This window comes from Castor canadensis, chromosome 17, assembly GCF_047511655.1.
Source record: "Castor canadensis chromosome 17, mCasCan1.hap1v2, whole genome shotgun sequence".
Classification (NCBI taxonomy): domain Eukaryota; kingdom Metazoa; phylum Chordata; class Mammalia; order Rodentia; family Castoridae; genus Castor; species Castor canadensis.
Window position 1 is genome coordinate 17,297,922 of NC_133402.1, and position 26,089 is coordinate 17,324,010.

A 26,089-nucleotide genomic window follows, 5' to 3' on the forward strand; every position below is an offset into this window, starting at 1 on the left:
CTAAACTGAGTGGTTCCAAGTACCAACCAAATTCTTTCCCAATCATCTCCCAGGAAGATAATAACACTATGCTGCTGAAGCATTTTGACAGACAATCAAAGCTCCCCAGATTAGGCTGTCTTCAAGCCCAGGAGTGATGATGGCCATCAAAGGTGGATGCAACACTACAGGAATTTGCTTTCCGTGGCTCTGGGGGTCTCATCAGCTCCTCTGTCCCAGGCTACACTTCCAGTACTTTCCCATTATCTCCAATTTAGACAAAGGACACAAGACAGGCCAGCTTACTATTCACAGAACAGTTTATTGGCCTGCCTCACCTGGCAGGCCACCCCTTGTGACCAGGGCAAGTGTCCGTCTAGCTGCACTCTGGGTTGCAGCAGTTTGTGCCACAGGGGCACCAAAGAGGGAGGGGAGACTGGCCAGAGCAGCCTTAAGCTCAAACAACCTGAGCAAAAGTCCAGACTCAACTCCACTTGATGTTCTTGTCCTCCTGAGTCATGGCTGGCGTGTCAGTGACAAGGCCAGTGCCAATGGTCTTGTTGCCATCCCTTAGGGTGAAACGCTGGCCTTTCTCTAAGATCATGGGCTGACGCAAGATGAGGCTAAGCTTCAGGTCCTCTCCAGGCATGGCAAGTTCCTGGAGGGGAGAAAAAGGCCGGGCATAGCTGTCAGGGTGCTTTCTGCAACTGCTGGCTGTGAGGGTTAAGCCATGGAAAAACAGCAGAGGGCTGATTCAGTCTCGGCATCAACCACCCCAGCCACCAGGCACATGCCAACAGCAATAATCAAAGAGAATGGGAAAGGGACCAGGGATCAGTGCTCCTTAGGTACATTCTTGAGGAAAACTGTTGAGGAATTTGCAGTGTTGCAGGCTTAGTCATAGGTCTTCTGACCCCTTATGGTTAGTGAAACTCACCAAGAAGCACCCTTTCCTAGGGAATGTTTCCATGGGGAAATAAACATAGTTTGGCCTAAAGCATGCTGGTTGAGGGTCCTGTCCCCCAATGCCATTGATCAAGACCTTTGCTTTTACTAGTTCCACCTGCAACAGCAGCAGCCAGCCTCTCATCCAAGCAGAGAGCCACCTAAGTGGTCACGTTACACCTTTGGGCAGAGTTCCTAGGGAAGAGTGCCCTTGCTCCATATTCACTATACCCATCATACCTTCCCGGGAGGCAAGATGACACGACAGGCCATGTCCCAAGTCAGGGAGAACATGACAGGCATGAAGTGGGATACAAAGGGCTTGTGGCGGCCACCCTCCTCCTTACTGAGGATGTAAACCTAAAGGAGAAGAGCAAGAAGGGTGAAGCAGGGCTTGGCTGGAAGCCCTGCCTCTGCAGGGGATAGCTTGAGTCAGCCCTACCCAATGGCACCCATAGCCCTCACCTGTGCCTCCACCTTCTGGTGGGGCTGGATGGAACCTGGCTTGACCATGACCAGGCCACGCCTCAAGTCCTCCCGCTTCAAGCCTCGGACCAGGGCCCCAAGGTTATCCCCTGCTTCAGCCCTCTCTAGGCTTTTGTGGAACATCTCGATGCCTAATAACAGAGAAGAAGGGAGACATGAGGGAAGGGAGTCTGAGGAAAAAGGAAGGCATAAGGATCTACAAGTGGGAAGGTCATCCTGAAGCCAACCCCTGGTTCCCAAGATTTCCTGTACCTGTTACCACAGTGCGAATGTTCTTGCTATGTCCCAGGAACTCACACTCATCTCCCTTCTTCAAAATGCCACGCTCCAGTGTACCTGTCACCACAGTGCCCCGGCCTGGAACAAAGTAGGACAGGACATCAAGGGTAGGCTGAACTTCAAGGAAGGGTGTGAAGAAGTACAGTCCTCACCAGGAATGGAGTAAACTGACTCCACAGGCAGCAGGAAAGGCTTCTCCAGGTCCCGGACGGGCACTGGGATATAAGTATCCACAGCGTCGAGCAGCTTCTGCACCGACTTCACTCCTAGCTCAGGGTCACGTTGCTGCATGGGGGAGGTGACAGGACTCTTTTGAGATTTCCATTCTATTCCTCTCACCCAAAGTTAGTCCCCACACACAAAGCAAAGCTCTGTATGACCATCTAGCCCCATCCTCTACTGGCAGCAGCCCCTGCCTGACCCCTTCACCTCAAGGGCACAGAGAGCAGAGCCTATGATGACTGGGGTCTCCTCTCCTTTGTAGCCAAACTCAGTGAGCAGTTCCCGGATTTCCAGCTCCACTAGCTCCACCATCTCAGAGTCCTGGACAGCATCAGCCTTGTTCACATACACCACAACGTGCTCCACCCCAATCTGTAGATGAGAAAGGGGTAAAGATGGCATCCGGAGTCCCTCAGCTCCCCGCTCTCTTCCAGCCCCACCCAGGTTCTCAGTACCTGTTTGGCCAGTAGTAAGTGCTCCCGGGTCTGGGGCATGGGGCCATCATTGGCTGCCACCACCAGGATGCAGCCGTCCAGGGGGGCAGTACCTGTGATCATATTCTGGGAAGGGGAGGAGAGAACAGAGCAGAACTCCTGGGCTCCACATCCACCTAGGGTAGCAAACACGGCCTCCCAACCTGTGCCATCTCCTTACCACCTACATTGGCTATGGTCACAAGTTCTTGATCTCATCCAAGCATCTATCATAACCTCCCCAATCTTAACCCATCGCAGGTTGGGGCCCTGCTCCCAGCAGCCCTCACCTTAACGTAATCTGCGTGGCCTGGACAGTCTGTGTGGGCATAATGGCGGGCAGCAGTGCTATACTCCACGTGGGCCGCGTTGATGGTGATGCCCCGGGCTCGCTCCTCTGGGGCATTGTCAATCTCCTCGTACTTCTTGAACTTGGCCCCACCTCCCTCGGCTAGAACTAACAGAAGAGAACACACCTCAGCTCCAGCTCAGAGCTAGAAGCAGGGCTCAGGCCACACCCTTAATCCCTCCCACCTAAATAAAGCGACAATCTGAAAGGATACAGCTTCAATGGCTCCTCCCTAAAATCTCTAACTCTTCCAACAGAGACCACTTTGGGTCAGAAAGAACTGTCAAAGCGCATCACGGGCCTGCCCTGTGATTTCTCCAGGGACAGCCTCTCTTTACGGAATCTCCACGCCTGGAAGAGGGAAGCCATTCAGGGTCTTCCAGTTTATGCCTAAGGAGTTCAAGGAAACCTGTCTCCTGCATCTTCCCAACCACCCCGCCGCGTTCGGTCTCCAGGGGCCAAGATGAACTCCCCCGAAGCTCTCCCTGGCCTGCGGGCTTTCTGGTATACAGTGAGCTGGCGGACGCCCCAACCAAATTCCGCTCACTTTTCGTGATGGCCGCGGTCAGTGTAGTCTTGCCGTGGTCCACATGGCCGATGGTTCCCACGTTCACATGAGGCTTGTCGCGCACGTAGGTCTTCTTGGCCTCCACTGCCAGGCCCCGGCACAGGAGGGACAATGCTGAGGCCCTCAGCGGCCGCAACAGACCCTGCGGCAATGGGGTCGGGCTGGCGCAGAAACCTACCGGGACAGAGGCTGGGAGTGAGGGCGTGGGTCCGATCCCAGTTACCCGCGACGCTTCCCACTTGTCTCCAGGAAGCCACTTCCCTCCCCGCCCCCTCACCACTAAAGCGGGGCGTCGCGCGCAGCAGGGTGGCGGCCGCCATTGTGGTCGTACTCGGTCACGGGTACCGAGTACTGGGTACCGGGAACCCGCGCGTGCAACTGAGGAAGGGCACTTGCGGCTGGAGGTAACTTCCGGCGGAAGTAAGGGGGCTGGAGGGCAAGTCTGGGCCCCTCTAGCCTGCAGTTTCTATAGTCTTCTCCACCGACTTCCGGGAGTGAGGCGGAAGTGGAGGGTGCTGGTGTCTCGGGGGCGGGGAAAGGTACAGAAGTTCACAATGCGGGCCTGGCGGGGTGAGGGGCACTCAGGGAACTGGGGGATGTTCCATAGTGCACCAGGCTGCGGAAGGCTTCCCAGGACTGTGGGAACTCGGGACGGGTCCAGAGGGGAGGTTCCGAGCTCCGGGAGGCGGAGGTAGCAGCGGCCTGGGCTGCTTAGGAACGTCTGGACCAGACATTGTCCCTGAGCTCGCTGAGGGATCGGGCGGCCTCTGAGCCGCAGTCGGAGGTAGGACCAACCCTGGACGCCTTCGGGGTGGTGCCCAAGTGCGACTCGTCCCTCCGCTAAGACTGTGCTTAGCTGTATAATGCAAATACTGGCGCACACTTTCAAAGGAGATCCGACGTCTGAGAGAGGGTGAACTGGACGAGAGGTAGGGATGGGGTCCCGGGGCTTCCGGTCCGTGACCTTCACATACCCGCTCTTAATGTCGCACCGCTTGCGGGGACCGTGTACTGCCTGACCTCACGCACAGTCAGAGTCCCCAGGACAGAGCTGTGCCGCCCTCCCCGGAGCCCGTCCTCAGCCTAACGAGCAGTTCCCTTGATGGTCGCCCCGCCGCCCAATTTTGTAGGTGACCCTTTAGGGTAAGGTGTAAGGCCTGAGTCCTTTTCGTTCCTCCTCGGGCCCCATCATCTAACAGGGTAGGGGCATGCAATCAGTATCCAAGACTCAATGTTTGTTTCAGTTAATGTAGATTCCCTAATTCCTCCCTTGGAAATTGTGATGCAGTGGGCTAGGCACATCAGGAAAACTATATGACAACCACACCCCCTCTAAAAGAAAGCCGGGCCTGGTGTCCACCCCTGTAATCCCAGCACACAGGCGACTAAGACAGGAGGATTGAGTTCGAGGCCAGACTGGGTTACACAGTGAGACCCTGTCTCAAAAACCGAAAAATACACCGGTCCCCGGTGTATTTCCTACCTTACTTGGAAGCAGAGATTGGGAGTATCATTGGTTCCAGGCCAAGCTGGTTTAAAAAGTTCCGGAAACCCCATCTAAAGCAGTGGTTGGGCGAGGGGGTACTCGCCTGTCATCCCAGGTATATGGGAAAGCGCGCCTGTCATCCCAGGTATATGGGAAAGCACAAATAGAATCATTGCCCTGGATGGCACAGGCATAAAGCCAGACCTAATGTCAAAAATAATCAGAGCAGGACTGAGGTGTGGCTCAAGTGATAGAGCTCTTGCCTAGCAAAGTGCAAGGCCCTGTGTTCAAATCCAACTACCACCAAAAAAAAGTTTAAAAAATAAATAAAAGCATAAAAATAAAACTCAAAGGGGCTAGGGTTGTGGCTCAAGTGGTAGAGCACCTGCTTTGCAAGTGTGAGGCCTTGAGTTCAAACCCAGGTCCCACCCAAAAAAAAAAAAAAACTCAAGTTCGGAAAATTCTATAATAGAGCTTTTTATGTACTATGCATTTGCATTGGTCTATAATCAGTGCTCTCAATGCTACCCTGTATGGTAGGATCTATTATTTCCCCATTTTACAGGTAAGAAAATCGAGGGATAGAGGAATTAGGAATCCCAGTACCGCTAAGATTCAAAATGAATGCACCTAACCACTGTACCATAATCTCTGTGTGTGTGTGTGTGTGTTTGTTTGTTTAAGGATTGAACCTAGGGCCAACCTAGGTAAAGTGAAGAACTTGCTAAGACTCTTCTCCTCTTGACCTTCCAACCTATCAGCTCTGCTTAGGAAAGACTGTACAGTATAAAAGGATTTTCTTTAGCTGGGTGCCAGATTTTCTTTGGTGGCATTGGAGTTTGAACTCAGAACCTCACACTTGCTAGATAGGCACCCTACCACTTGAGCCACTTTGCCAGCCTTTTTTTGTGATGGTTTTTTTCGAGGTAAGGGTCTTGGGAACTATTTGCCTTGGGTTGGCTTCAAACCCTAATCCTCCTGATTTCTGCCTCCTAAGTAACTAGGATTACAGGTGTGAGGCCACTTAGCCTAGCTAAAAGGATTTTTTTTTTTTTTTTTGCTGAGGTATGTACCTCAGTCACTCCACTCTTAGAAATGTATCCTAAGATACTATTGGCTACTAGCAAGATGTCAATATTAGCGAAGTGTGGTGATGCATACCTGTAATCCCAGGACTCAGGAGATGAAAGGAAGAGGATTGTGAGTTTGAGGCCAGCCTGGGCTACATAATGAAACCCTATTTCCAAAAGCAAAAATAAAATGAGAAAAAAAAAAAAAAAAAGATGTGAATTTGGTATTTTAGTATGTATCAGTTTGGGGGGAAAAATGGCATAACTAAATACCAAGTTTAAGAAATGAATAAAGTCTGAGGATTCAGTAGTGGAGCACTTTCCTAACACATGCAAGGCACTGGGGTTGATCCCCAGCACTGCCAAAAACAGAAAAAGGCAGCCAGCCCTTGTCTGAACTGCTTGTCTCACATCTCAAGGTATACTCTCACTTTGCTAATCATTCCTTGCTTTCTTCCAAAATAAAGAGTGCATCTGTCGACTGTAGTCAACTGCTGTATCCCTAGCTCTTTGTCAGTCCATTCTCCCCCTGACCACCCCCACAGTGGAGATTGAACCCAGGGCCTCCCACAGGCTAGGCAAGCACTCTACCTCTTGAGTTACACCCATAGCCAGGAGTCTTGATTACAGAGAACAAATTTTACATGGACTGGTTTAAGCAAATGTAAGGTGTCTGTTAAGGGTTTTAGATAGCTTACAGAATTATGGGGTAGGCTGGAGAAATAGTTCTAAGCCACTGAGATGATCTGGTCTGATAGGAAAACTGCTATAGCTGGCAGAATGGCTCAAAGTGCTAAAGCACCTGCCTCGAAAGCATGAGGCCCTGAGTTTAAACCCCAGTACCACCAAAAAAAAAAAAGAAAGAAAACTGCTATATAAAGAAAGATTTAGATAATAAATCAACTGCCACCAACACTATATGCCAGGATTTAGACTCATCTGTAATCACTACTGCTAATGGCACTGAAAGTAACCTCCCCTCCCCACAGCCCTAAAGCCAGGAGGATTTGAAGCCTCACATGTGTGTCTCATTGGAGGACCTTGGATCACATGACAGTGTTCTCAGATCACAGAAGGCTGAGAGATGAAATCTAACTTTGATGCAAAGAATTGCAAGATACCTATGACATTACAGTGATAGTGTAGCGAACACAAAGATGGGCTGAGTGGATATGACTGACTTGGCATAGCTTCTAGATAAAATACTAATTGGGTGAGTTCAGAGATGCCAAGACCAGGGGAGAGAAGGCACCTGGGAAAACACTTGTAAGCAATGTTAAATGAAGAGTGAAGGCTGGCTACTTTAGAGAAATAGCATATGTATAAGGTATAGTGACAAAGAAAGTTGAAAACAATTGTGATTCCGGGTGTGGTGGCATGCACCTGTAATCCCAGCACTTGGGAGGCTGAGGTAGGAGAATCATGAGTTTTAGGTCAGCCTGGGCTGGCTGCATAGTAAGTTCCAGGCCAGCCTAGGCTACATGGTGAGACCCTATCTCAAAAAAGAAAAAAAAAAAATGCTAACTGACTGAATTTGCTTGAAAATAGGGATTCTTTCGCTCTCTCTTTTTGGGAGCAGTACTGGTGTTTGAACTCAGGGCTTCACACTTGCTAGGCAGGCACTTTACCACTTGAGGCAGCCCTCTCTTTTTGTTAGTACTGGAGTTTGAACTCGGACTTGTATTTGTGAGGCAGGTGCTCTATCTTTGCTACCTTTGAATCATGTCTCAACCCTTCCTTTTTCAAACATTTTTTAAAATTTTGTTTGTTTGTTTATTTTTGGTGGTGTTTTGAGGGGGTTTAACTATGTAGCCCAGGCTGGCCTGGAACCTCAGTCTCCTGAGTGCTGGGATTACAAGTTTGTACCACCAGGCCTAGCTTTCAAACATACATACGTTTATTTATTTATTTGTTTTTACGTATTGGGGTTTGACCACAGGGCCTTCACCTTGAGCCACTCTACCAGCCCTTTTTTGTGATGGGGGTTTGCAAGATAGGGTCTTATGAACCATTTGCCTGGACTGGCTTCGAACCTCGTTCCTCCTGATCTCTGTCTCCTGAGTAACTAGGATTACAGGCATAAACCACCCCTGGCTCAAACATTTATTTTATGCGATTACCGTTAAAGAAAAGTCATTTGTGCAGAATCTTGAACTCTTGAAAAAAATGCCCTTGAAGTCAAATGACCTTGCACCTTCACCATCAACCCCAGTAGTCTACAGTCTATTCTGCTCTATGAAAGACACTTTGAGCTCTTACTTAACAGCCATGTTTCTATCTCTGCTAGCATGGTCCTGATTTTGCTCAGAGTGGCCCTTTCCCCAGCTCCAGGAAGAAATACTAACAGGCTTAGTCCAATTCTGCTGGCCTAATTCTCCTTGCCAAGTGTTTGTTTAGGGCTGGATGTGTGAGTTTTGGGGACCAATGATAGGTAAGAGGAGATCTGCCAGGAAAGGATTCCTCACTTCTCCTCACTCTTAAGGAAACATTAGCTGGCAAAGTGGCTCATGTGGTAGAGTGCCTGCCAAGAAGCTGAGGCCCTGAGTTCAAACCCCAGTATCACCAAAAAAAAGACACTGGGGCTGGATATGGTGGCTCAGTCCTGTAATCTCAGCTATATAGGAGGCATAGGTAGTAGGATCATGATCCAAGGCCCACAGCACAAGACCCTATCTAAAAAATAAAAGAAAAAAGGAATAGGAGTGTGGCTGAAGTGGTACAGTGCCTGCCTAGCAAGTGTGAGACCCTGAGTTCAACCCCAGCATTAACAACAACAAAAAAGGGGTGGGGGGACACTGAGAGATGGAGCTCCTTCTGACTCTGGATGTTGCAGTGTCTGTATAGGAAACATGCAACTACTGGGCCCATCTTGTTCCCTCTAGATGATGAGGCCAAATCTCAAGACAGGCTCAAGCAAAGAGCAGTTTGGGAGGTTGACCTCCCTGGGCAGTGAGATGATAACTGTCCCTATTGTGTAAATAGGGCTGTCTGTTCTCTGCAGCCAAATGCATCCTAACAGAACCTTTCCTTACAGCACTTGGTAGTGCGATGTTTTTCTTGATTTTTTCTTGTCCCGAGACTGTGTGACTTGAATAGGGTTGGCTTTCTCTATTTATGTCTCCATCCTCTGTGCTGTGCTACAGCAGGCCTCTGAACTGCTAACGAGTCTGCCCACTATAGGTCCTACAGGCTTAACAGGATTCTGCCCATCCAAAACAGGACTCTTTTTATTACTAAATAACTTACTTACTTTTGAGATAGGGTCTCACCGTATCACCAGGGTAGCTCAGACTGGCCTTGAACTCAAGATCCTTCTGCCTCTGCCTCTCAAGCTAGAATTATAGGTGTGCGTCACTATGCCTGGCTTTTTAAATTTATTTTTTTATTTTTTATTATTGGTAGTATTTTTTATTTTTGGTAGTGTTAGAGTTCAAACTCAGGGCCTCGTGCTTGTTAGGCAGTTCCTCTACCACTTGAGCCACTTTGCCAGCCCCAAAATAGGACTCTTCATCTTCTCCTACACTCTCCTCATATTTCTGAATAAATGGTAATTCCACTTTCTCTTCCCGTTACCCACACCTAACCTGTTCGCCAGTCCTGCTGGGGTCCTGCCCGTACTACATCCCCAGTGTGCCCACTTCTCACTCTCTCCACTGTCAACACTGTGGCTCAGTCTAGGGTCATCTCTTAGTTAGGCTTCCTCAAGAGTTCTCCAGTGGGACTTCTAGGTTCTATTCTTATTCCCAGTACCTGTTGAGTCCATTTTATCAATCATTCTGATGAATTACTGAACCTTTAAGCCTCCTTAGGACCTCCTTTACAATGTGGGTCAGAGCACCTAGGGTGTAGGTCACTGGTAAAGTGCATGCTTATTGTGTGTACGGCCCTGGGTTTGAGCCTCAGAACTGCAAAAAATAAAAAAATAAAGTGCGTACACACACACATAAATAAAATGTGGACCAGAAACTAATCCTTCCCCAATACTTAATTGATTTTATTCATTGTACTTAGAATGAAGTCCAAACTCCTAGTTTATTGGCTTTTTTTGGCACTGGTAACTGAGATTTTGAATTAAGGGCACATGCTCTACCACTTGAGCCATGCCCAGCCTCAAACTCCTATGTTAAATGTGGGGTTTGTATCTCAGTGGTGAGATGTGGTAGCTGTTACGTAAAGCATAACATTAACTCCTCCCCGTGGCCATGAGGCCCGCATGATCTGGCTCTTGCCCACATTTGAATCTGCCTCATCTGGCTTTTATTTCACTCCTTGTCCCCAGCCATGCTGGCCGTCCCATGATTGTTTCTCCCTCCAGAGCTTTGCAGATGTTCTTCCCTGCCCCTGGAATTCTGTTCCCTGCAGCTTTCCCCATGCTTCTTCCTCCTCATTCAGGTCTCACCTCAGATGTCATCTCTTCCTCTAAAGTGGGGCTTAAGTCACCCTCTTACCAGTTGTCCTCTTTTTCTTCATAGCACCTAAACATTCAAAATTATCTCTAATTTGCTTGGTTTTTGTTCCTTTCTCACCAGCTCATGACAAGAATTTATTTATTTATTGGCAGCACTGGGCTTGAACTCAAGGCTTCACACTTTCTAGACAAGCACTCTACCACTTGAGCCACTCCACCAGCCCTGAAGAACTTTGTTTTTACTCTAACAACAGTGCCTGAAACGCAGATAAATTTTATTTGTTGAAGAAATGACTTGTATTATTTTAGTTGACTTTTTTTCTTTTTTTGGTGGCACTGGGGTTTAAAGTCAGGGCTTCATGCTTGCTAGGCAGGTACCCTATCATTTGAGCCACTCTGCCAGCCTCTGTTGACTTTTTTAAGTTTCCTGATGTTTTCAGTGGAAAGCAAATTTTTTATTCACATTCATTTTATAAATAAAGAAGAGTTGTTGAGGGAGTATGATCAAAGTACATTACATGAATGTATGAAAGTGTCACACCTGCTGGGGACTGGTACCAGTGGGAGGGGAAGGATGTAGGGAAAGGGTATAGGAGGGTGAATATGGTGAACATATTATGTACTCATGTATGAAAATGGAAAACTGAGACCTGCTGAAACTATTCTAGGAATGGGGAGAGGAATTAAAGGAGAATGATGGAGGAAGTGAATTCAGCTATGCTATATTGTAAGAAGTTTTTGTAAATGTCATAATGTACCCCAGTACAACAATAATTTTTAAAAAATAAAATGTCACAGTGAGGCTGGGTTTGGTGATGCATGTCTGTAATCCCAGCACTCAGGAGGTTGAGACCAGAGAATTACAAGTTCTAAGCCAGACTGGGCTACAAAGTGACCCTGACTCAAGAAGACCAAAAAAAGAAAGAGAGGGAAGGGAGGGAGGGAGGAAATGTCACATGAAACAAATACTATTTTGTACAATTAATATACACTAATGAAAATATTTTAAAAGAAAGTAAAAGTTTACACTTGATCTTAACCAAAAGGCAAGAAGCAATGAGAAAGTTAAGTTTAGGAAAAAAGAAAAAAACTTGCTATAATTTTGGGGGCCTTGGCTTAATCTTTATATCTGTAAGTTGGGGGTGCAAGTCAAAGTACACGATCCTAGCACTCACACTTCAAAAAGGTTTGGTGTCCTTGGAATGAGTACCGAGCTGGCCAACAACTTAGTACTCACTGAGGGGCAGGCCCCAGAGCTCTGTCACCATTTGCAGACCCTCTTAGGAACTTCAAGGGTCTCCACCTCTCTTCCCCGTGCTCAGCCTGGGAAAGCCTCCTTAGAGAGCTCGCTGCATGTTACCCTTGGCACTGACCCTATTGCACTGCTGTCTCCAGGTGGGCTTCAGCCCTCTGCTGGATCCCTGCACCACCTTTCTGTCCCCAGGTCTCTCCCAATCCCTACTCCTGTGTACTAGCCCTGATGCCCTTCCAAATACAGAGCTCTGGTCACACATGCCAGATGTGTGACAAAATAATCAAATCTGCAACACTGAATGTCACAAAGCTGCCAAGTCAAAGGCACTTGAAAGGTGGCCTAGGTGGGTCAGCAGTGCGTGGATTCCTACAATATGGTAATTCTTCAGGATGACTCATCGAGAGCAAGAGGTGCTAAGTTTGAATTGGTTTTATTGGGTACAAACTGGAACCAGCCAAATGAAGACATGCAGCAGACAAGTTCTGGGAGAATCCAAAGCTAGAGCCCCAGCGTATTCTCCCCATAAAACCCAGGTACTTCGTCCTCCTGGTACACCAGTATGTTTGTCATCCAGGACACTTGCAAACCTTGTCTGGAGTTTTTACTGGGGTTTCATTCCTTAGGCATGGTTGACTGAATCATTGACTGTGTGACTGATATCAGTCTCCAGGCCCCCTCACCTCCCTAGAGGTCAGCTGACTCAAAATTCCAAGCCATTAATCACCACGTTGGTCTCTCTGGTGATCAGTCACCATCCTGAATCTACATAAGAGCTGCCATGAGTCACCTCATTAGCAAAACCTCAGGTGTGCTCTAAGGTACTGATGAATAACAGACATTTCCATTGCTCAGGAAATTCTAAGTGTTGTAGCAGCTTTGTGCCAGGAACCTGGGACAAAGACCAAATTCTCCACTATACAACAGATGGTCATAGGGTGACCAAGAGCTGAACTGATAAGACTCAATCCTATTTCACTTGCTGAAGCTTTTTCTTGGACAGTTAGTAAGCCGGGAGAATGGAGCTTGCACTGCTGTTGGCCATCCTGCCCCACCAAAGAGACAACCTGCCTGAAAATGAAGATGATCCAAAGGAAAGCAGGGTTAAAAGAGACAAGACCAAGTTCAGAATGACATTGTTTGAGCCTGTGGCTCCAGATACACCTGAAGTCATTGTACCACTGACTTTTCAAGTTTTTAAAGTAATAAATTTTCCTTCTCATGTTTAAACTCATTTGAATTGGGGCTCCTGTTACTTATAGCTGAAAGCATCCTGAGTGTTACAACACCATTCATGAGGAAGAAGTGTTCCTCCCACTTCATACTAATACTTGGTTTAACCTGACCCAGATATCCTGTCCTGCCTCCCCCAGAACTTTGCTCCTTTGATGACCATCCCTTCTGGCTTTTTCCCCCGTTAAATTTCTTCAAAGTCAAGTCTCCCTCAGCAAACCTTGCTACTCTTTTTTTAATGCTGGGGATGGAACCCAGAGTCTTGTGCTCCACACCTTCTCCACCTACAACCCTCCATCTCTTTGTCCTTCCCTTTTCAGCCATACTGTGTAGAACACCTTGCCACATTCCTCCTCCCACCTCTTTACCTTCCACTTACTCCTCAGACCACCATCATGTGGCTTCTGGTATCACCACTTCCTAAAATTACTCACCAAGGCCACTCAGCAATTTCTTAACTATCCATGTCTTTTTTATTTATTTCTTTATTTTTAATTGGCAGAACTGAGGTTTGAACTCTGGGCCTCATATTTGCTAGGCAGGTGCTCTACCATTTGAGCCACTCTGCCAGCCTTTGTTTGTGTTGGATACTTGTTTTGTTTCCTTTATTGTTTGTTTCTATTTTTGTGTTGAGTATTTTCAAGATAGGGGCTCTCAAACTATTTGCCTAGGCTGGCCTGGAACCATGATCTGCCTGATCTCTGCCTCTCAAGTAGCTAGGATTATGGGCGTGAGCCACTGGTGTATGGCTAGGTATTCCTGTCTTCTACAGGGGACAGCAGTTTTCAGCCCTAATTCCCTTTATATTACGTGTGCACATGCATGTGTATTGGCCATTTCCCTGGACACATACATGCATGTACACATCGTGTACTTGCACCCTGGTCCTGGTGTGTGATTTCTCTTCCAGCAGTTAGAACTTCGAATTTTTTATTATTTATTTTAATGCACATATTCATGCTGCTGCAGGGCTTTGCCTTGATGGAAGTGCATGGGAATTGCTCTCTCCCCAGGGCAGCCCTGGGCCAATGTATAAATGGCCCAGCTCCCTTGTTTCTGAACAGATGAGGCATAACTTACTTCCAGGGCTCTCTTGTGGGATCTAAATGAACTACTCTCTGCCTGATAGCACATGCTTTCTTGGCTTCCTCTCCCTCCTTCTCCCTCTCCCTGACTCCTTTCTCTTACTAGGTTTTGTCGTTGCTTCTTCCAGTGGGATGGACTCAGCATTATCTTAAATCACTTAAACACACTGAACACAAACCCCCCCATCTCAAGGTGTTTCTGGGAAATATGACCCACGATGTCATTTCAGCACTTTATATCTCTCCTTTTTTGTGGTGGTGGTGGGGCAGTACTGGGGGTTTGAACTCAAGGTCTTACGCTTGCTGGGCAGGTGCTCTATCACTTGAGCCACTCAGCCAGACCTGTTTTGTGTCGGGTGTTTTGGAGATAGGGCCTTGTAAACTACTTGCCAGGACTAGCTTCTTGATCCTCCTGATTTCTGCTTCCTGAGTAGCTAGGATTACAGATGTAAGCCACTGGCGCCCAGCTGCTTACCCTTAAATGTTGACTGTTCCCCAGAATTAGGACCTCAGCCCTCTTCTCTCTACATATATTACCTGGACAGTCTTGTTCGTGTCCATGACTTCAACCACTGCTCATGTCTGCTTTGTGCAGTTCACACTATTAAGCCCATCTCTGTTGGACAGCTCCACCTAGTTGTACAAGGACATCTCCTGCACTGTTCAATACAGTAGCCACTAACTACATGTGGCTTGGTCACAGCAGCTATATTTCAAGTACTCAGCTGCATGTGGCTAGCTGCATGTGGCTAACAGCCTACAATATTGAATAAGGCTGATGTAGACGATTTTAGTTAACTCAATGTTTTATTTGGGGCTAGGATGTAGCTCAGTGGGAGAGCAATTGCCTAGCATGTGAGGCCCTGGTTTTGACCCCCAGCAAAACCCTGTGCCAAACAAGCTTAACTGGACAGTTTAGACATAATACATCCAAACCCTTCTATATTCCTTCACTGTCTGTCCTAAACAGATGGGCCAAGAGTAGGGTCCATTTCATTGCATCCTCCTCTGAACTGGAAAGAGGGGTGGACAAAGTTGACGATGAAGACCTTAATAAGCCCTGTCTCTGAGCTGATCTTTGATTAGAGTTGGGGGACTTAGGGTGTCTACACCAGACACTTGTCTTTCCTCAGCAAGTTTTTGCAACTGTACCTGGAAGCCTCAGGTGGTTTTTTTGTTGTGTTTTTTTTTTTTTCTTTTTGCAGTACTGGGATTTGAACTCGGGGCACACACCTGGAGCCACTCCATCCACCCTTTTTTGTAATGGTTTTTTTCAAGATAGGGTCTTGCAAACTATTTGCCCAGGACTGGCTTCAAACCATGATCTTTCTGATCCCTGCCTCCTGAGTAGCTAGGATTACAGGCGTGAGCCAGCGGCTTTGCAGAAACATTCTTTTTTGAGTGAGGCCACTTATCCATTTTCATCTCTTGGGTTACTTGCCTCCTTGTTCCAGGATGGGCATGTGATCCCATCAGCTAGTCCTGGAAATTTTACTGAGAATCTCAGAAAAGAGGCGTGTTCCTTCTACCAAGTTGCTAAGAGATTAGGACTTGAAAGATACGTAAAGCTATCTCACCATCAGAAAGGACAGCCTGCCTTTGAGAGTGAAGCCAAATTCGTGGGAGAGCTGAAGCAGAGATAGGTGAGCCACAGCACCTGGTATCTTTGGACCCCTATATTCAGCACATCCTGATCCATCCTGGTATTCTCAATTACTTGAGCCAAAGCGGAATTTGGTCAATGAGACTGGACTGCTAGAGGGACTTCGTGCACTACCTTCTATACCTTAGTTCTCCATTCAAGCATTAGTCTTGATGCCTTTCCTGGGCTCCAAGCTGTGTGTCCGCACACCTGCTGAGATGTCCCATAGGCACGTCCGAAACTGACCTATTTGTGCGACCCATCTTTACTTCCGACTCAAGAGACAGCACCTCCTCGGGCTGCCTGCCCCTTTCCTCTGGGATACCAAGGTCGTAGGTTCAGGCTCCGCCTTTTCACAGGGCCTCCCCAAGGTCATCCGCTTCGTCCCTCGCCCAACTCCTTGGGGGCGGTGTCCATGTTCCCCTGGGCGTCCCGGCCAGGCGCTCTAGGCTGCAGCAGGTCCTTCCAAGAAACCTTATCGTCTCTTTGGTTTTCGGCGCTCGGTGGCTACTCTAGCCTTCCGCGGGGCCTCGGGACTTCCTCAGGTACCTTCTCTATGGTGGACTTCTCCCCTTTGTCCCAAATTTCCTCCGGGAGGACGTTCTGGTGGGACCTAACTCCTTCCCATGGCTGCCTCAGTGGTCCCTTTCAGATGCAACGAGAGAAGTCATTGCAGCTCGGTCCAGCCCCCCGCTTCCTAGCTCCTAAAGGGTCTGCGCTAAGTGGAGGATGGCGGAAATGAGTTCGAGGGTGCCCTTCGCTCTCGCCTCTCTTCTCTATGGTCTCTTCCTTCCGCGACGGGAAACGGGGTCCCGGCGCCTGCGCAGAACCGGGCTAGGCGCTCGTCGCGAAGGTGGGGGGGGCTCAGGGAGCGGGAGCCGCCGCCGCCGCCGCCGGAGCTAACCGCGGGGACCGAGATGCAGGTGGGACCGGAACCGGAACCCCCCTCTTCAAGTGCCTCTTCCCTCTCCGCGACCCGACCCTGGCGCCTGAGAGGAGCACTGGGCGGGGTGGGCGTGGGGGCCCGGGGCAGGAGGGCACTCGGCTCCGAGAGTGCGGCAGACAGGGCTGGTCCCTGGGAGGCTGCAGCCCCGGGAAGGGGCTTGTCGGGGGGGGGATGACCAGCGAGTAGGGTCGGGTCGGAGTGAACTGACCACCGGGCCTGGAGGGTCCGAGCCGGGAGCGGAACCTGCACCCTCCACCACCCGCCCTTCGGGAAATGTCAGAACTGAGCCAAGAGGCAGGTGCACCGGGAAATTGTGTCTTGAGTCTTGCTTAGCGGAAGAGAAACTGAGTCACCGGCTCAGGAGACGCGGGGTCAGCGGGTTTGAAGGGGGCTGGTTCTGCCAATGGCGCAGAGGGTTGGGTGGGCCTGTGCGGGCCGAGGTGGCCTCTGGCTGGGGATGTCTTTGCTGTGTCTGCACCTCTTGGCTCGGTTCCCCTGTGCTCCATGACTCCCGCATCTCCTGGCTGCTTCTCGTTGATTTGGAGTTGTCCCTATGGTTGGGCCCATCTGAGTTCCTAGTGTCCAGGCCAAGGAGAAAGGGAGGGATGTGTGGACTTACAGCTTGTCTGTGACGTCCCTGATGGTTTGGGGAGATCCTTGAGCTGCCCTGGGGCTGTCACCTTCCATCTTAACCAAAGAGCCAGTGGTTGTAAATTCCACACCCAGCTCTGCCAATTTCTAGTTGTGACACTTGGGAAGCCTCTTCCTCTCTCTCATTTCTCTTTTAGAAAGTTGGAACTATAACCCTGCTCTTCCGCATAAAGATGGTAATAATGCAGACATTTCTTGTGTGCTTTGTGTCAAGCACTGACATGTTCCATTCCATTCCATTCTCCCAACAGCTGTAGAGGTTAGGGATCATTAGCTCTGTTTCACAGACAGTAAAGCTGGGATTCAGAGACGATGTATAATTTATTCAAGATCACACACAGCTAACAGGTGGCTGAGCTGGGGTTTCAGCCCAAGCCTGACTCCAGAACCCCTTCCCTTAAGCACCAGGTTAACCAGCCTTTAGGGTATATTTCCCAGGGAGAGAAAAGCAGGGAGAATGTTCCTAGGGCTCCAGCTCCCTGTGATGTCTTATTCACATCGTGGCCACAAAGACTTGTCTTGACCCACTCTGCTGTTTCTTCTGTTTCTCTGCTGCTGCTTGCTGGGTCACAGACTAAAGGGGGCTTCCAGGAAGTGGACCGTAGCCAGGCCAGGTCTCCTTCACTCAGTACTTGGGTGCTGGGCTCTGGGGTCAGCTTCTGAGACAAGGGCTGCTTCAGTCCATCCATCCATCACCCTGAATGAGCAAATCCGTCCTCAGAGCTGGACCTAGGATGCATGAGGCAGGGCCTCACTAGCACCCTGCAACCTGGGGCAGTAAGGAGTTGGGGCTGAGTCTGCCCAGACCAGTCCTGGCCAGTGCATTGGGAAGCACAGTAGACTGGAAATTGTGAAACTTGTTTGAGCTTTGGTTTCTTCATCTGTTGGAGATTATTAAGTCCTCACAGGGGAAGGTAAGATGACCCTGTGGCAGCATCTCAAAAGGCACATGGGAAGTGTGTGATAGGTGTGGAGGATTCGTCTTAGAGAGGGTAATGTGATCTGGAAAAGTCCTTTGTGGAGGAAGGTGCTCCACAACCCCCTCGCTCCTGAATCCCGGGTCCCAGGTCAGGGAGAGTGATCACAAAGGCAGCAAGAGAGATGCAGGCTAGACACTAGGGAGCACATCCCTGAAGTGTGTGGGGTATGCAGATCTGAGAGAGGGAGAGGCAGTTTGGTTTTTCTCCCCCATTGCCCTCTGAGGAGTCTGTACCACAATAAGGAGTTCCTGGCTTGGGGTGGGATGTCCCCTGTCCCACCTCTGCGGTGACTCCATGTATGTGCCTCTCTCTTCTTCCTGCAGCTGCTGCCGCTCACCCCGTGTCTTCTGGCCGCTTCCCTCTTTGCTGCCCTTCCCCTCAGGCTCTCCCTCTCCTCCTCCTGGGGCCCATCATGAATGGTGCCCCTTCCCCAGAGGATGGGGCCTCCCCCTCCCCACCCCCTCTACCACCACCCCCTCCCCCAAGTTGGCGGGAGTTCTGTGAGTCCCATGCACGGGCTGCTGCCCTGGATTTTGCCCGCCGTTTCCGCCTCTACCTGGCCTCCCACCCGCAGTATGCAGGGCCCGGTGCAGAGGCCGCCTTCTCCCGCCGTTTCGCTGAGCTCTTCCTGCAGCACTTTGAAGCAGAGGTGGCCCGGGCCTCGGGTTCCCTCTCACCTCCCGTCCTGGCCCCCCTGAACCCTGGCATGGAGAGTCCGCCTCAGGACCTGTCCCTTGAGAGCTGTAGGGTGGGTGGGCCCCTGGCTGTGCTGGGCCCTTCTCGATCATCTGAGGACCTGGCCGGCCCCCTCCCTTCCTCGGTCTCTTCCTCTTCTACAACCTCCTCGAAGCCGAAGCTCAAGAAACGCTTCTCCCTCCGTTCAGTGGGTCGCTCCGTCCGAGGCTCAGTCCGTGGCATCCTGCAGTGGCGGGGAACTGTTGACCCTCCCTCCCCAGCCGGGCCCCTGGAAACCTCTTCGGGTCCCCCAGTACTGGGTGGAAACAGCAATTCCAACTCCTCTGGTGGGACTGGGAGCATTGGTAGGGGACTGGTTAGTGATGGCGCGTCCCCCGGGGAGAGATGGACTCACCGTTTTGAGAGGTTGAGACTCAGTCGGGGAGGGGGAGCCTTGAAGGATGGAGCAGGGATGGTGCAGAGGGAAGAGCTGTTGAGTTTCATGGGGGCTGAAGAGGCGGCCCCTGACCCGGCTGGAGTGGGCCGAGGAGGAGGAGGGGCAGCTGGGCCTACCTCAGGGGGTGGAGCGCAACCTCAGTGGCAGAAGTGTCGCTTACTGCTTCGGAGTGAAGGAGAAGGAGGAGGAGGAAGTCGCCTGGAGTTCTTTGTACCACCCAAGGTGAGCCCACAGGAGGGGAAGTGGAGTATGACTGGGAGTGGTAACAGATCAGTCAAAGTGGTGGCTCTGCCCTGCAGATAGCCACAGGGTTCACCAGCCCTGTGTTCAGAGCTTCCTGACCCTCTGAGTTTAGAGCTAGCTCTTGGCTCTGAGTCAGCTGTTATTTGCAGGCCTAGTATAGCAGCATGGTTGCCTCTCCACCTGCCCTAGGACCTAGAAGAAAAGATGAATGTCTGAAGGGAAGGGGGAGATAGTCTCAGTGTACCAAAAAGCTGACTCTTGTTCCCTCTCCCACCCAGGCTTCAAGGCCCCGACTCAGCATTCCCTGCTCCACTATCACCGATGTCCGGACAACCACAGCCCTGGAAATGCCTGACCGGGAAAACACATTTGTGGTGAAGGTAGGCATGCTGAGCCCTCTTCTCCATGGTGTGCTTGTGCTGGGGAGGAAGCTCTCAGGACATTTAAGCAAATGTCATTGGCAGAGGGAGGTACCAAGGGCCTCGAGAGTGTGTCTCAGGCTGTGGCTTTTCTGGGAGGGGGCTAGAGAGGGATATGTTCTCGTTTCCCTTGGGGCTGGCTGTGTGTTCTGTGGGCCTTTTCCCTATCTCTTGCCCTGACCAAGGCCCTCCTCTTGGTCCTGAAGGTGGAAGGCCCCTCAGAGTACATCTTAGAGACTGCTGATGCTCTCCATGTGAAGGCCTGGGTGTCTGACATCCAAGAATGCTTGAGCCCAGGGTGAGGAGCCTGCCTTTTGTCACTGCAGCGACCTGGGTGGGGATGGAGAACAGTTTTGTGCTTCTTGCCCAGTGACCTCCCCAGCACCATTTTCCCTGTCTCTGCAGACCTTGCCCTGCTACCAGTCCTCGCCCCATGACCCTCCCTCTGGCCCCTGGAACCTCCTTCCTCACAAGAGAGAACACAGACAGCCTGGAGCTAACTTGCCTGAATCACTCAGAGAGTCTGCCCAGCCAGGACCTGCTTCTGGGACCCAGCGAGAGCAATGACCGCCTGTCTCAGGGTAAGGTGGACCCTTTGAGAACTGGGAGTCTCGCTACCTGCCATGCAAGACTCCTGCTATCAGGTACCATACCCTTCCTCCAGACTTTACTGGGCACCCCATCCATTCCTGTTCACCAGCCACCCCACCTCCACCCCACCAGTTGTTTGTCTTTTGTTCCCAAACATGCCAAACACTCTTGGGCCACCATCACCATCATAAGCCCACATAGGCCCCACGCAAACTCCTATTCAACCTTCTGTGCCTAGCTTTGTCACTTTTTCCGTAAGTCTGCTGAAGGCCACCATGCTAGCTGAAGGTCATGGTTCTCGTCAAGCTTCCAGAACACTTTGTAGGTGTCTTTGTTTTGTTCTTACACTGCATCTCTGTGTATATGTCAAGAGCACCAAAGCTGTACTTTTTGGCCTGACCAAACATACTCATACAAAGGCACATGTCTGCCTGGCCCAGTTTGCTTTGCTACATTTGGCTTCCACTGTACCCTCTTCTCCTGGTCCTCTATTTTCAGTTTCATCTTCACAGTGCCTAGCCCAGAGATTCTACACAGCAAATAGACAAAGGAATCATAGACTCTCAGAGCTAGAATGGACCTTACAGGTTATTAGATCTCAGGCATGCAAAACCAGGGGTTGGAAATAGCTTTTCGAAGGGCACCGAGAGTCAGTGACAAAGGTGGACTACGCCAGCCTGGTTTCTGAGACCTTTCCACACATGCCTGTCTTAGCACTATAGCCAGCGCTCATGTAGGCCAAGGCCTGCGGCTCAGCAGATGTTCAGGCAGACCCTAGAGCCCTGGGGCAGACAGGGGAACTCAGATACCTGAGATGAACTCTTTGCCCTCTGTGGGCTCAATCTAGGTGAGTTGGCAAGACCTGGCTCCTGATAAAAAGCAGGTTCCCAAAATGGAGAGTCTGTGTGTAGTGTCCTCTGAGTAGCATCAGCAGGAAATACTTTGGGAGCATAGGAAGAAAAAGAACAGGGAAGGTGGAATAGAGAGAACACCATCCAGAGGAGGCAAGAGAAGAACATGGCTTGAAGGAGGTGAAGGCACAGACACCTGAGGTGGGGAGGGCTAGGATGCTTGGAAAACTTGAGTAGGATAAATGTGCAAAAGTGGAGAACCCATGGATTCAGTGAAGGTAAAGACCGAGTTGATTTATCTTAGGGGAACCAATATGAGGAAGATTTTGTGTATGTGCTGGTACTTGCTAGGGTACCAGCAAGCTCTCTACCACTTAAACCACACCCACAACCCTTTTTGCTTTAGTGTATTTCCATATAAGATCTCGTGCTTTTACCTAACTGGTTTTGGACCATGATCCTCCTATCTCCATTTCCCAAGTAGCTGAAATTACAGACACGAGTCACCACACCATCCTTTTTTTGATGGTATTTTTTTTTTGTTTTATTTTGATGGTCCTAGGGTTTAAACTCAGGGCCTTACACTAGGCACGTGCTCTAACACTTGAGCCACTCCACCAGCCCCTTTTTGTGTCGGGTATTTTTTAGATAGGGTTTTGCTTTTTTTAACTGGGCTAGCCTTGAACCTTGATCCTTTTGATCTCTGCCTTCTGAGTAGCTAGAATTATAGGAACAAGCCATCAGCGCCCAGCCCTATTGTTTTTTGAGACAGGGTCCTCACTATGTAGCCCAGGCTGCCCTGGAACTTGAACTCCTCCTGCCTTAACCTCCTGAGTGCTGGGAATACAGGTGTGTGCCGCGCGACAGAAGAATTTTTGATGCTTCTTAGAGTTGGGAGCTTTGTCCTGTACTTCAAACAAAGGACTCCTTCCTAATGTGAAAATATTTGAGAGATTCATATCCTCACCCCCACACCTTTACAACAGTCTTCCGGCTGTCGATTCAGAAAAGACTTAGGCACATTTGGATTCTAGGACCTCCTCGCAGTAGCTCTACCCCCAAACAGTGAAAGAACTGGAAGTGTGGTACCATTGGTCCTGTCAGGGGTTATTGCCTGTGGAGGTGTCCATTGGTTGGGCACATTAGATGGACTGCTGGTGGGGAAATGGTCCAGGGACCAGGTCTCCATAAGAGGGTGTGCGGTGCTCTCAACTTGTCCTCCTCTGTCTCCTTCCAGGGGCTTACGGGGGCCTCTCCGACCGGCCCTCAGCATCCATCTCCCCCAGTTCTGCCTCCATTGCTGCCTCCCATTTTGACTCAATGGAACTGCTTCCCCCAGAGTTGCCCCCCCGCATCCCTATTGAGGAGGGCCCTCCAGCAGGGATAGCTCATCCCCTTTCAGCCCCCTACCCTCCCTTGGACACTCCGGAAACAGCTACAGGTACTGTAGGGGTGGAGTATCTGTCTCCAGGCCAGCTGCCTCCCTTCCTGAGGCTCCTGTCTGGGGAGCAGGAGGGATCTAACCCAGGAGGAGGGGTAACACTGGAGGGGAAGAGGTGCCTGGGGTGGGGAAGCAAGGATTTTTTCTCCCAGGATGGGGAAGGCCTCCCTGACACCCTGGTTTCCCTCCCTCTCTCCTTTCTGAAGGGTCATTCCTGTTCCAGGGGGAGTCAGAGGGAGGTGAGGGGGACCAGCCCCTGTCAGGATACCCTTGGTTCCACGGGATGCTCTCTCGACTCAAGGCTGCCCAGTTAGTGTTGGAAGGAGGTGCCAGCTCCCATGGTGTCTTCCTGGTACGTCAGAGCGAGACAAGGCGGGGCGAGTATGTCCTCACTTTCAACTTCCAGGGCAAGGCCAAGGTGAGTAGCCCTAAGAAAGAACTCTGGTGTGCAGAGCACCGTAGGTGTTCAGAAGAAGAGGGTTTGGTAGTTGGCAGGAGCCTTCACTGCCACCTTACTTGCTCTTCCTTCCCTTAGCACCTGCGGTTGTCACTGAATGAGGAGGGCCAGTGCCGGGTCCAGCACTTGTGGTTCCAGTCCATTTTTGATATGCTCGAGCACTTCCGGGTACACCCCATCCCTCTGGAGTCTGGAGGCTCCAGCGATGTGGTCCTTGTCAGCTACGTGCCCTCCCAACGGCAGCAGGGTGAGCAGAGCAGGTCTGCCGGGGAGGAGGCGCCCGCGCACCCAGCAAGTGAGGTGTGTGTGCCAGAAAGGCTGGTGGGGCTGGAGGAGAGGCTGTTAGGGGAGCAGGGCAGCAAGAGGCCCGCAAGGGACAGGGACAAAAGAAGGCTGGCAGGATGTAGGCAGACAGGTTCCTTGCAGGCTGGGAGCAGTGCAGAGCTGGGTGGTGCATTCCCATTCCATCAGCTCCTCCGCACCATCATCGTCTGTCTCCCAGATTCATCCTCCCCAGCTTTGTCTTTGCCCTTCAGTCATCGTGACTTTGCCTTGGGCCTGCCCTACTGGGGGATGCTTGGTGATCCCCCTCTCTCCTCCCTTGATGTCTCATGTCCCTGTCTGATCTCTCCCTTTCCCCCACCCCAATGTCCCATCTGTCCCCACGTGACCCTCCCCTCCCCAGGCCCGGAGCAGGCCGGGAGCCATGCAGGGGTGTGCGAGGGAGATCGATGCTACCCCGAGGCCTCCTCCACCCTCATGCCCTTCGGAGCGAGTGACTGTGTGTAAGTGTGGTCCTCCTCTCACCGCTGCCCATGATCCATCTTCCATGGGTGGAGGGGGTTGCTCAGGAGACGGGGTGCGGGGGAGATAGCACATGGTTTCTGGGGGACAAGCAAAGGGGAGGCCACTGCCAGAGCTCACCTCCCTCCACAATCAGTGTCTTCTTACCATTCCTATCCAGAACCGAACACCTCCCATGACCCACCCCAGCCCCCTGAACCCCCTCCATGGACAGATCCCCCACATCCTGGGGCAGAAGAGGCGGCGGGGGCGCCAGAAGTGGCGGCAGCAGCCTCCGCAGCAGCCAAAGAGAGGCAAGAGAAAGAGAAAGCGGGCAGTGGAGGGGGCCAGGAAGAGCTGGTCCCCATGGTTGAGCTGGTCCCCGTGGTGGAATTCGAAGAGGCCATAGCACCAGGCACAGAGGCCCAGGGTGGTGCTGCCTCTGGTGGGGCCTCAGTGGTGACCATGATGGTGCAGTTCCAGCAGTTACCACTAGGGGGCAATGGAGAAGGGTGCCATCCCAGAGCCATTAATAACCAGTACTCCTTTGTGTGAGCCCCCACCCCCTGTTCTCCTTCCTGGCCACTCTCCACTCTCCTTGCTCCCTAGTGTCAGACCCAGGAGACCAGGCTGGGTAGGGACATAAAGGAGAGTGGGACTCCCCTCCCCACATGCTTCCTGATCCTGTCAGCCAGGGGTGTGTGTTGGTACAAGCAATGGTTTGAGAGCCCCTGTTAACCCCCAATTTGTACACTACAGGTGCCCCTTCCCTGAAGCTGGGGACTTGGGTTCCATTACCTCCCTGAGGGGCTCTTATGGTCAGCCCCACCCCTGGGGGCCATTTCCCCACTAATCACCCCTCACCCCAAGCAAGGGTGAGGGAGAAGGGCTGTCAGTTATAATAAGGTGGTTGTTGTTGTTGTTTTAAACAAAATGGAGAAGAATAAATAAAATAAAAGGGTTTATCTCAGTTCTATCGTAATGGCATGGCTAGTGTTTGCAATGGGGCCTGGGTCAGGCAGGTCGGGAAGGTCTCACCCGGTGTTCTGTGCTCCTGAGCTGAGACGCCAGAGAGCTGGGCCTTCAGGGCTGTCATTCCTCTGTGGGCAGGCTGGTGTGCAGAGCTTAGTGCCTCTTGGGGCCAGCACATTTTCTTAATGGGACAGGACAGCAAATGACAGGATTGATGGTCACCAAGGGCCTTTCCTGCACTGAATTCTTGAGTTAATCTTCCTACCCTAGGGAAGCAGGGAGAGGGGGGTGGGGATGCAGTGTGTGTGCTGGGGATTTGATGTGGCACTCAGTCTGACTGCAGAGGGGCCCAAGGGCAGGCTGGTGGCCCCCTTTATCAGAGCCAAGCCGGAGACTAGATGGCAGAGCACTGGCTTACACACCTGGCTTAGCCCTTATTTGCTATGTGGCCACTCTACTTGGCCAAAGGATCCTCCTGTGTAAAATGTGAGGCTTCTCAGTTTGTGCTGATGACATGATTTGTGTGGCCTGGATAATGGTCCCATTTGAGTATCATATGCATGTTCAGATTACCAGTTTCCCTTGAAAGTCAGATCAGGGCTGGGGATGTAACTCAGTGGTGTAGTGTTTGCCTAGCATGTACGAGGCCCTGCATTCAACCTCCAGTCACACACACGCACACACACAGACACGTCAGATCAGCTGCCTGGGTATGGCCTCCACACCTGCTCTACCCCACCAGTTAATGTCCCTCACCTGAGCTGCGGCCTGAGCTCTGAACCAAAGCTCAGCCCTCTGCAGTCATCTTCCTGCATTGCCCTCCTCCAACAGAGGGCATCCTGGGTTCTCCCTGCTGCCAGCCTGAGCAGGGTCTGAAGACTCCCACCCTACTGTGCTCAGCAGTACCCCCACACCCTGCCTCTTGCCATCTGCCTTACTGTCCCCCACCCCAGGTGTCTGTCTGCCTCTGCCCCACCTCCAGGAGGCTTGACCCATGCTCATGACCTTGCTATTCTGGGCCCTGAGTCCTATGGGTAGATGGACAGGAGACAGCTGGACATGCACAGGCCACCCAAGCTGGGGGCTGGCCGGGGGAAGCCTGCTGGCTCTCCTTGTTCTGTCCCATCCCTGGGGCTCCCCAAACCT

At 51.1% G+C, this 26,089-nt stretch overlaps 2 protein-coding genes and 1 long non-coding RNA gene across 9 annotated transcripts; 1 reads left to right on the forward strand and 2 right to left on the reverse strand.

Moving 5' to 3' along the window:
• Nucleotides 1-281: 281 nt before the first annotated feature.
• Nucleotides 282-3,736, reverse strand: Tufm (Tu translation elongation factor, mitochondrial). The gene is made up of 10 exons (XM_020158028.2): nucleotides 3,579-3,736; nucleotides 3,281-3,475; nucleotides 2,675-2,841; nucleotides 2,367-2,471; nucleotides 2,119-2,283; nucleotides 1,842-1,974; nucleotides 1,663-1,767; nucleotides 1,390-1,541; nucleotides 1,165-1,284; nucleotides 282-637 (listed from the first exon to the last, which is right to left on the reverse strand). The coding sequence occupies exons 1-10, from the start codon at nucleotides 3,619-3,621 to the stop codon at nucleotides 464-466; spliced, it is 1,359 nt and encodes a 452-aa protein (XP_020013617.1). The 5' UTR covers nucleotides 3,622-3,736; the 3' UTR covers nucleotides 282-463.
• A 119-nt stretch (nucleotides 3,737-3,855) lies between these two features.
• On the forward strand, nucleotides 3,856-24,945 carry Sh2b1 (SH2B adaptor protein 1). Of its 7 annotated transcripts, none has more exons than XM_020159377.2 (10): nucleotides 15,766-16,022; nucleotides 18,378-19,408; nucleotides 19,708-19,809; nucleotides 20,055-20,146; nucleotides 20,254-20,429; nucleotides 22,528-22,731; nucleotides 22,938-23,149; nucleotides 23,267-23,435; nucleotides 23,874-23,973; nucleotides 24,153-24,311. In XM_020159377.2, the coding sequence occupies exons 1-10, from the start codon at nucleotides 15,893-15,895 to the stop codon at nucleotides 24,169-24,171; spliced, it is 2,235 nt and encodes a 744-aa protein (XP_020014966.2). In that variant the 5' UTR covers nucleotides 15,766-15,892; the 3' UTR covers nucleotides 24,172-24,311. The 7 variants fall into 7 exon arrangements, with proteins under 7 accessions (XP_073915325.1, XP_020014966.2, XP_020014952.2 ...); XM_020159363.2 differs by having other exon boundaries at nucleotides 23,267-23,488; nucleotides 24,153-24,292; XM_074059222.1 differs by lacking the exon at nucleotides 23,874-23,973 and adding an exon at nucleotides 16,130-16,400 and having other exon boundaries at nucleotides 15,904-16,022; nucleotides 24,153-24,945.
• On the reverse strand, nucleotides 11,935-15,530 carry LOC141418488 (uncharacterized). Its single transcript, XR_012443126.1, has 2 exons — nucleotides 15,413-15,530; nucleotides 11,935-12,588 (listed from the first exon to the last, which is right to left on the reverse strand). It is a non-coding gene; the product is annotated as an uncharacterized lncRNA (long non-coding RNA).
• Nucleotides 24,946-26,089: the final 1,144 nt, after the last annotated feature.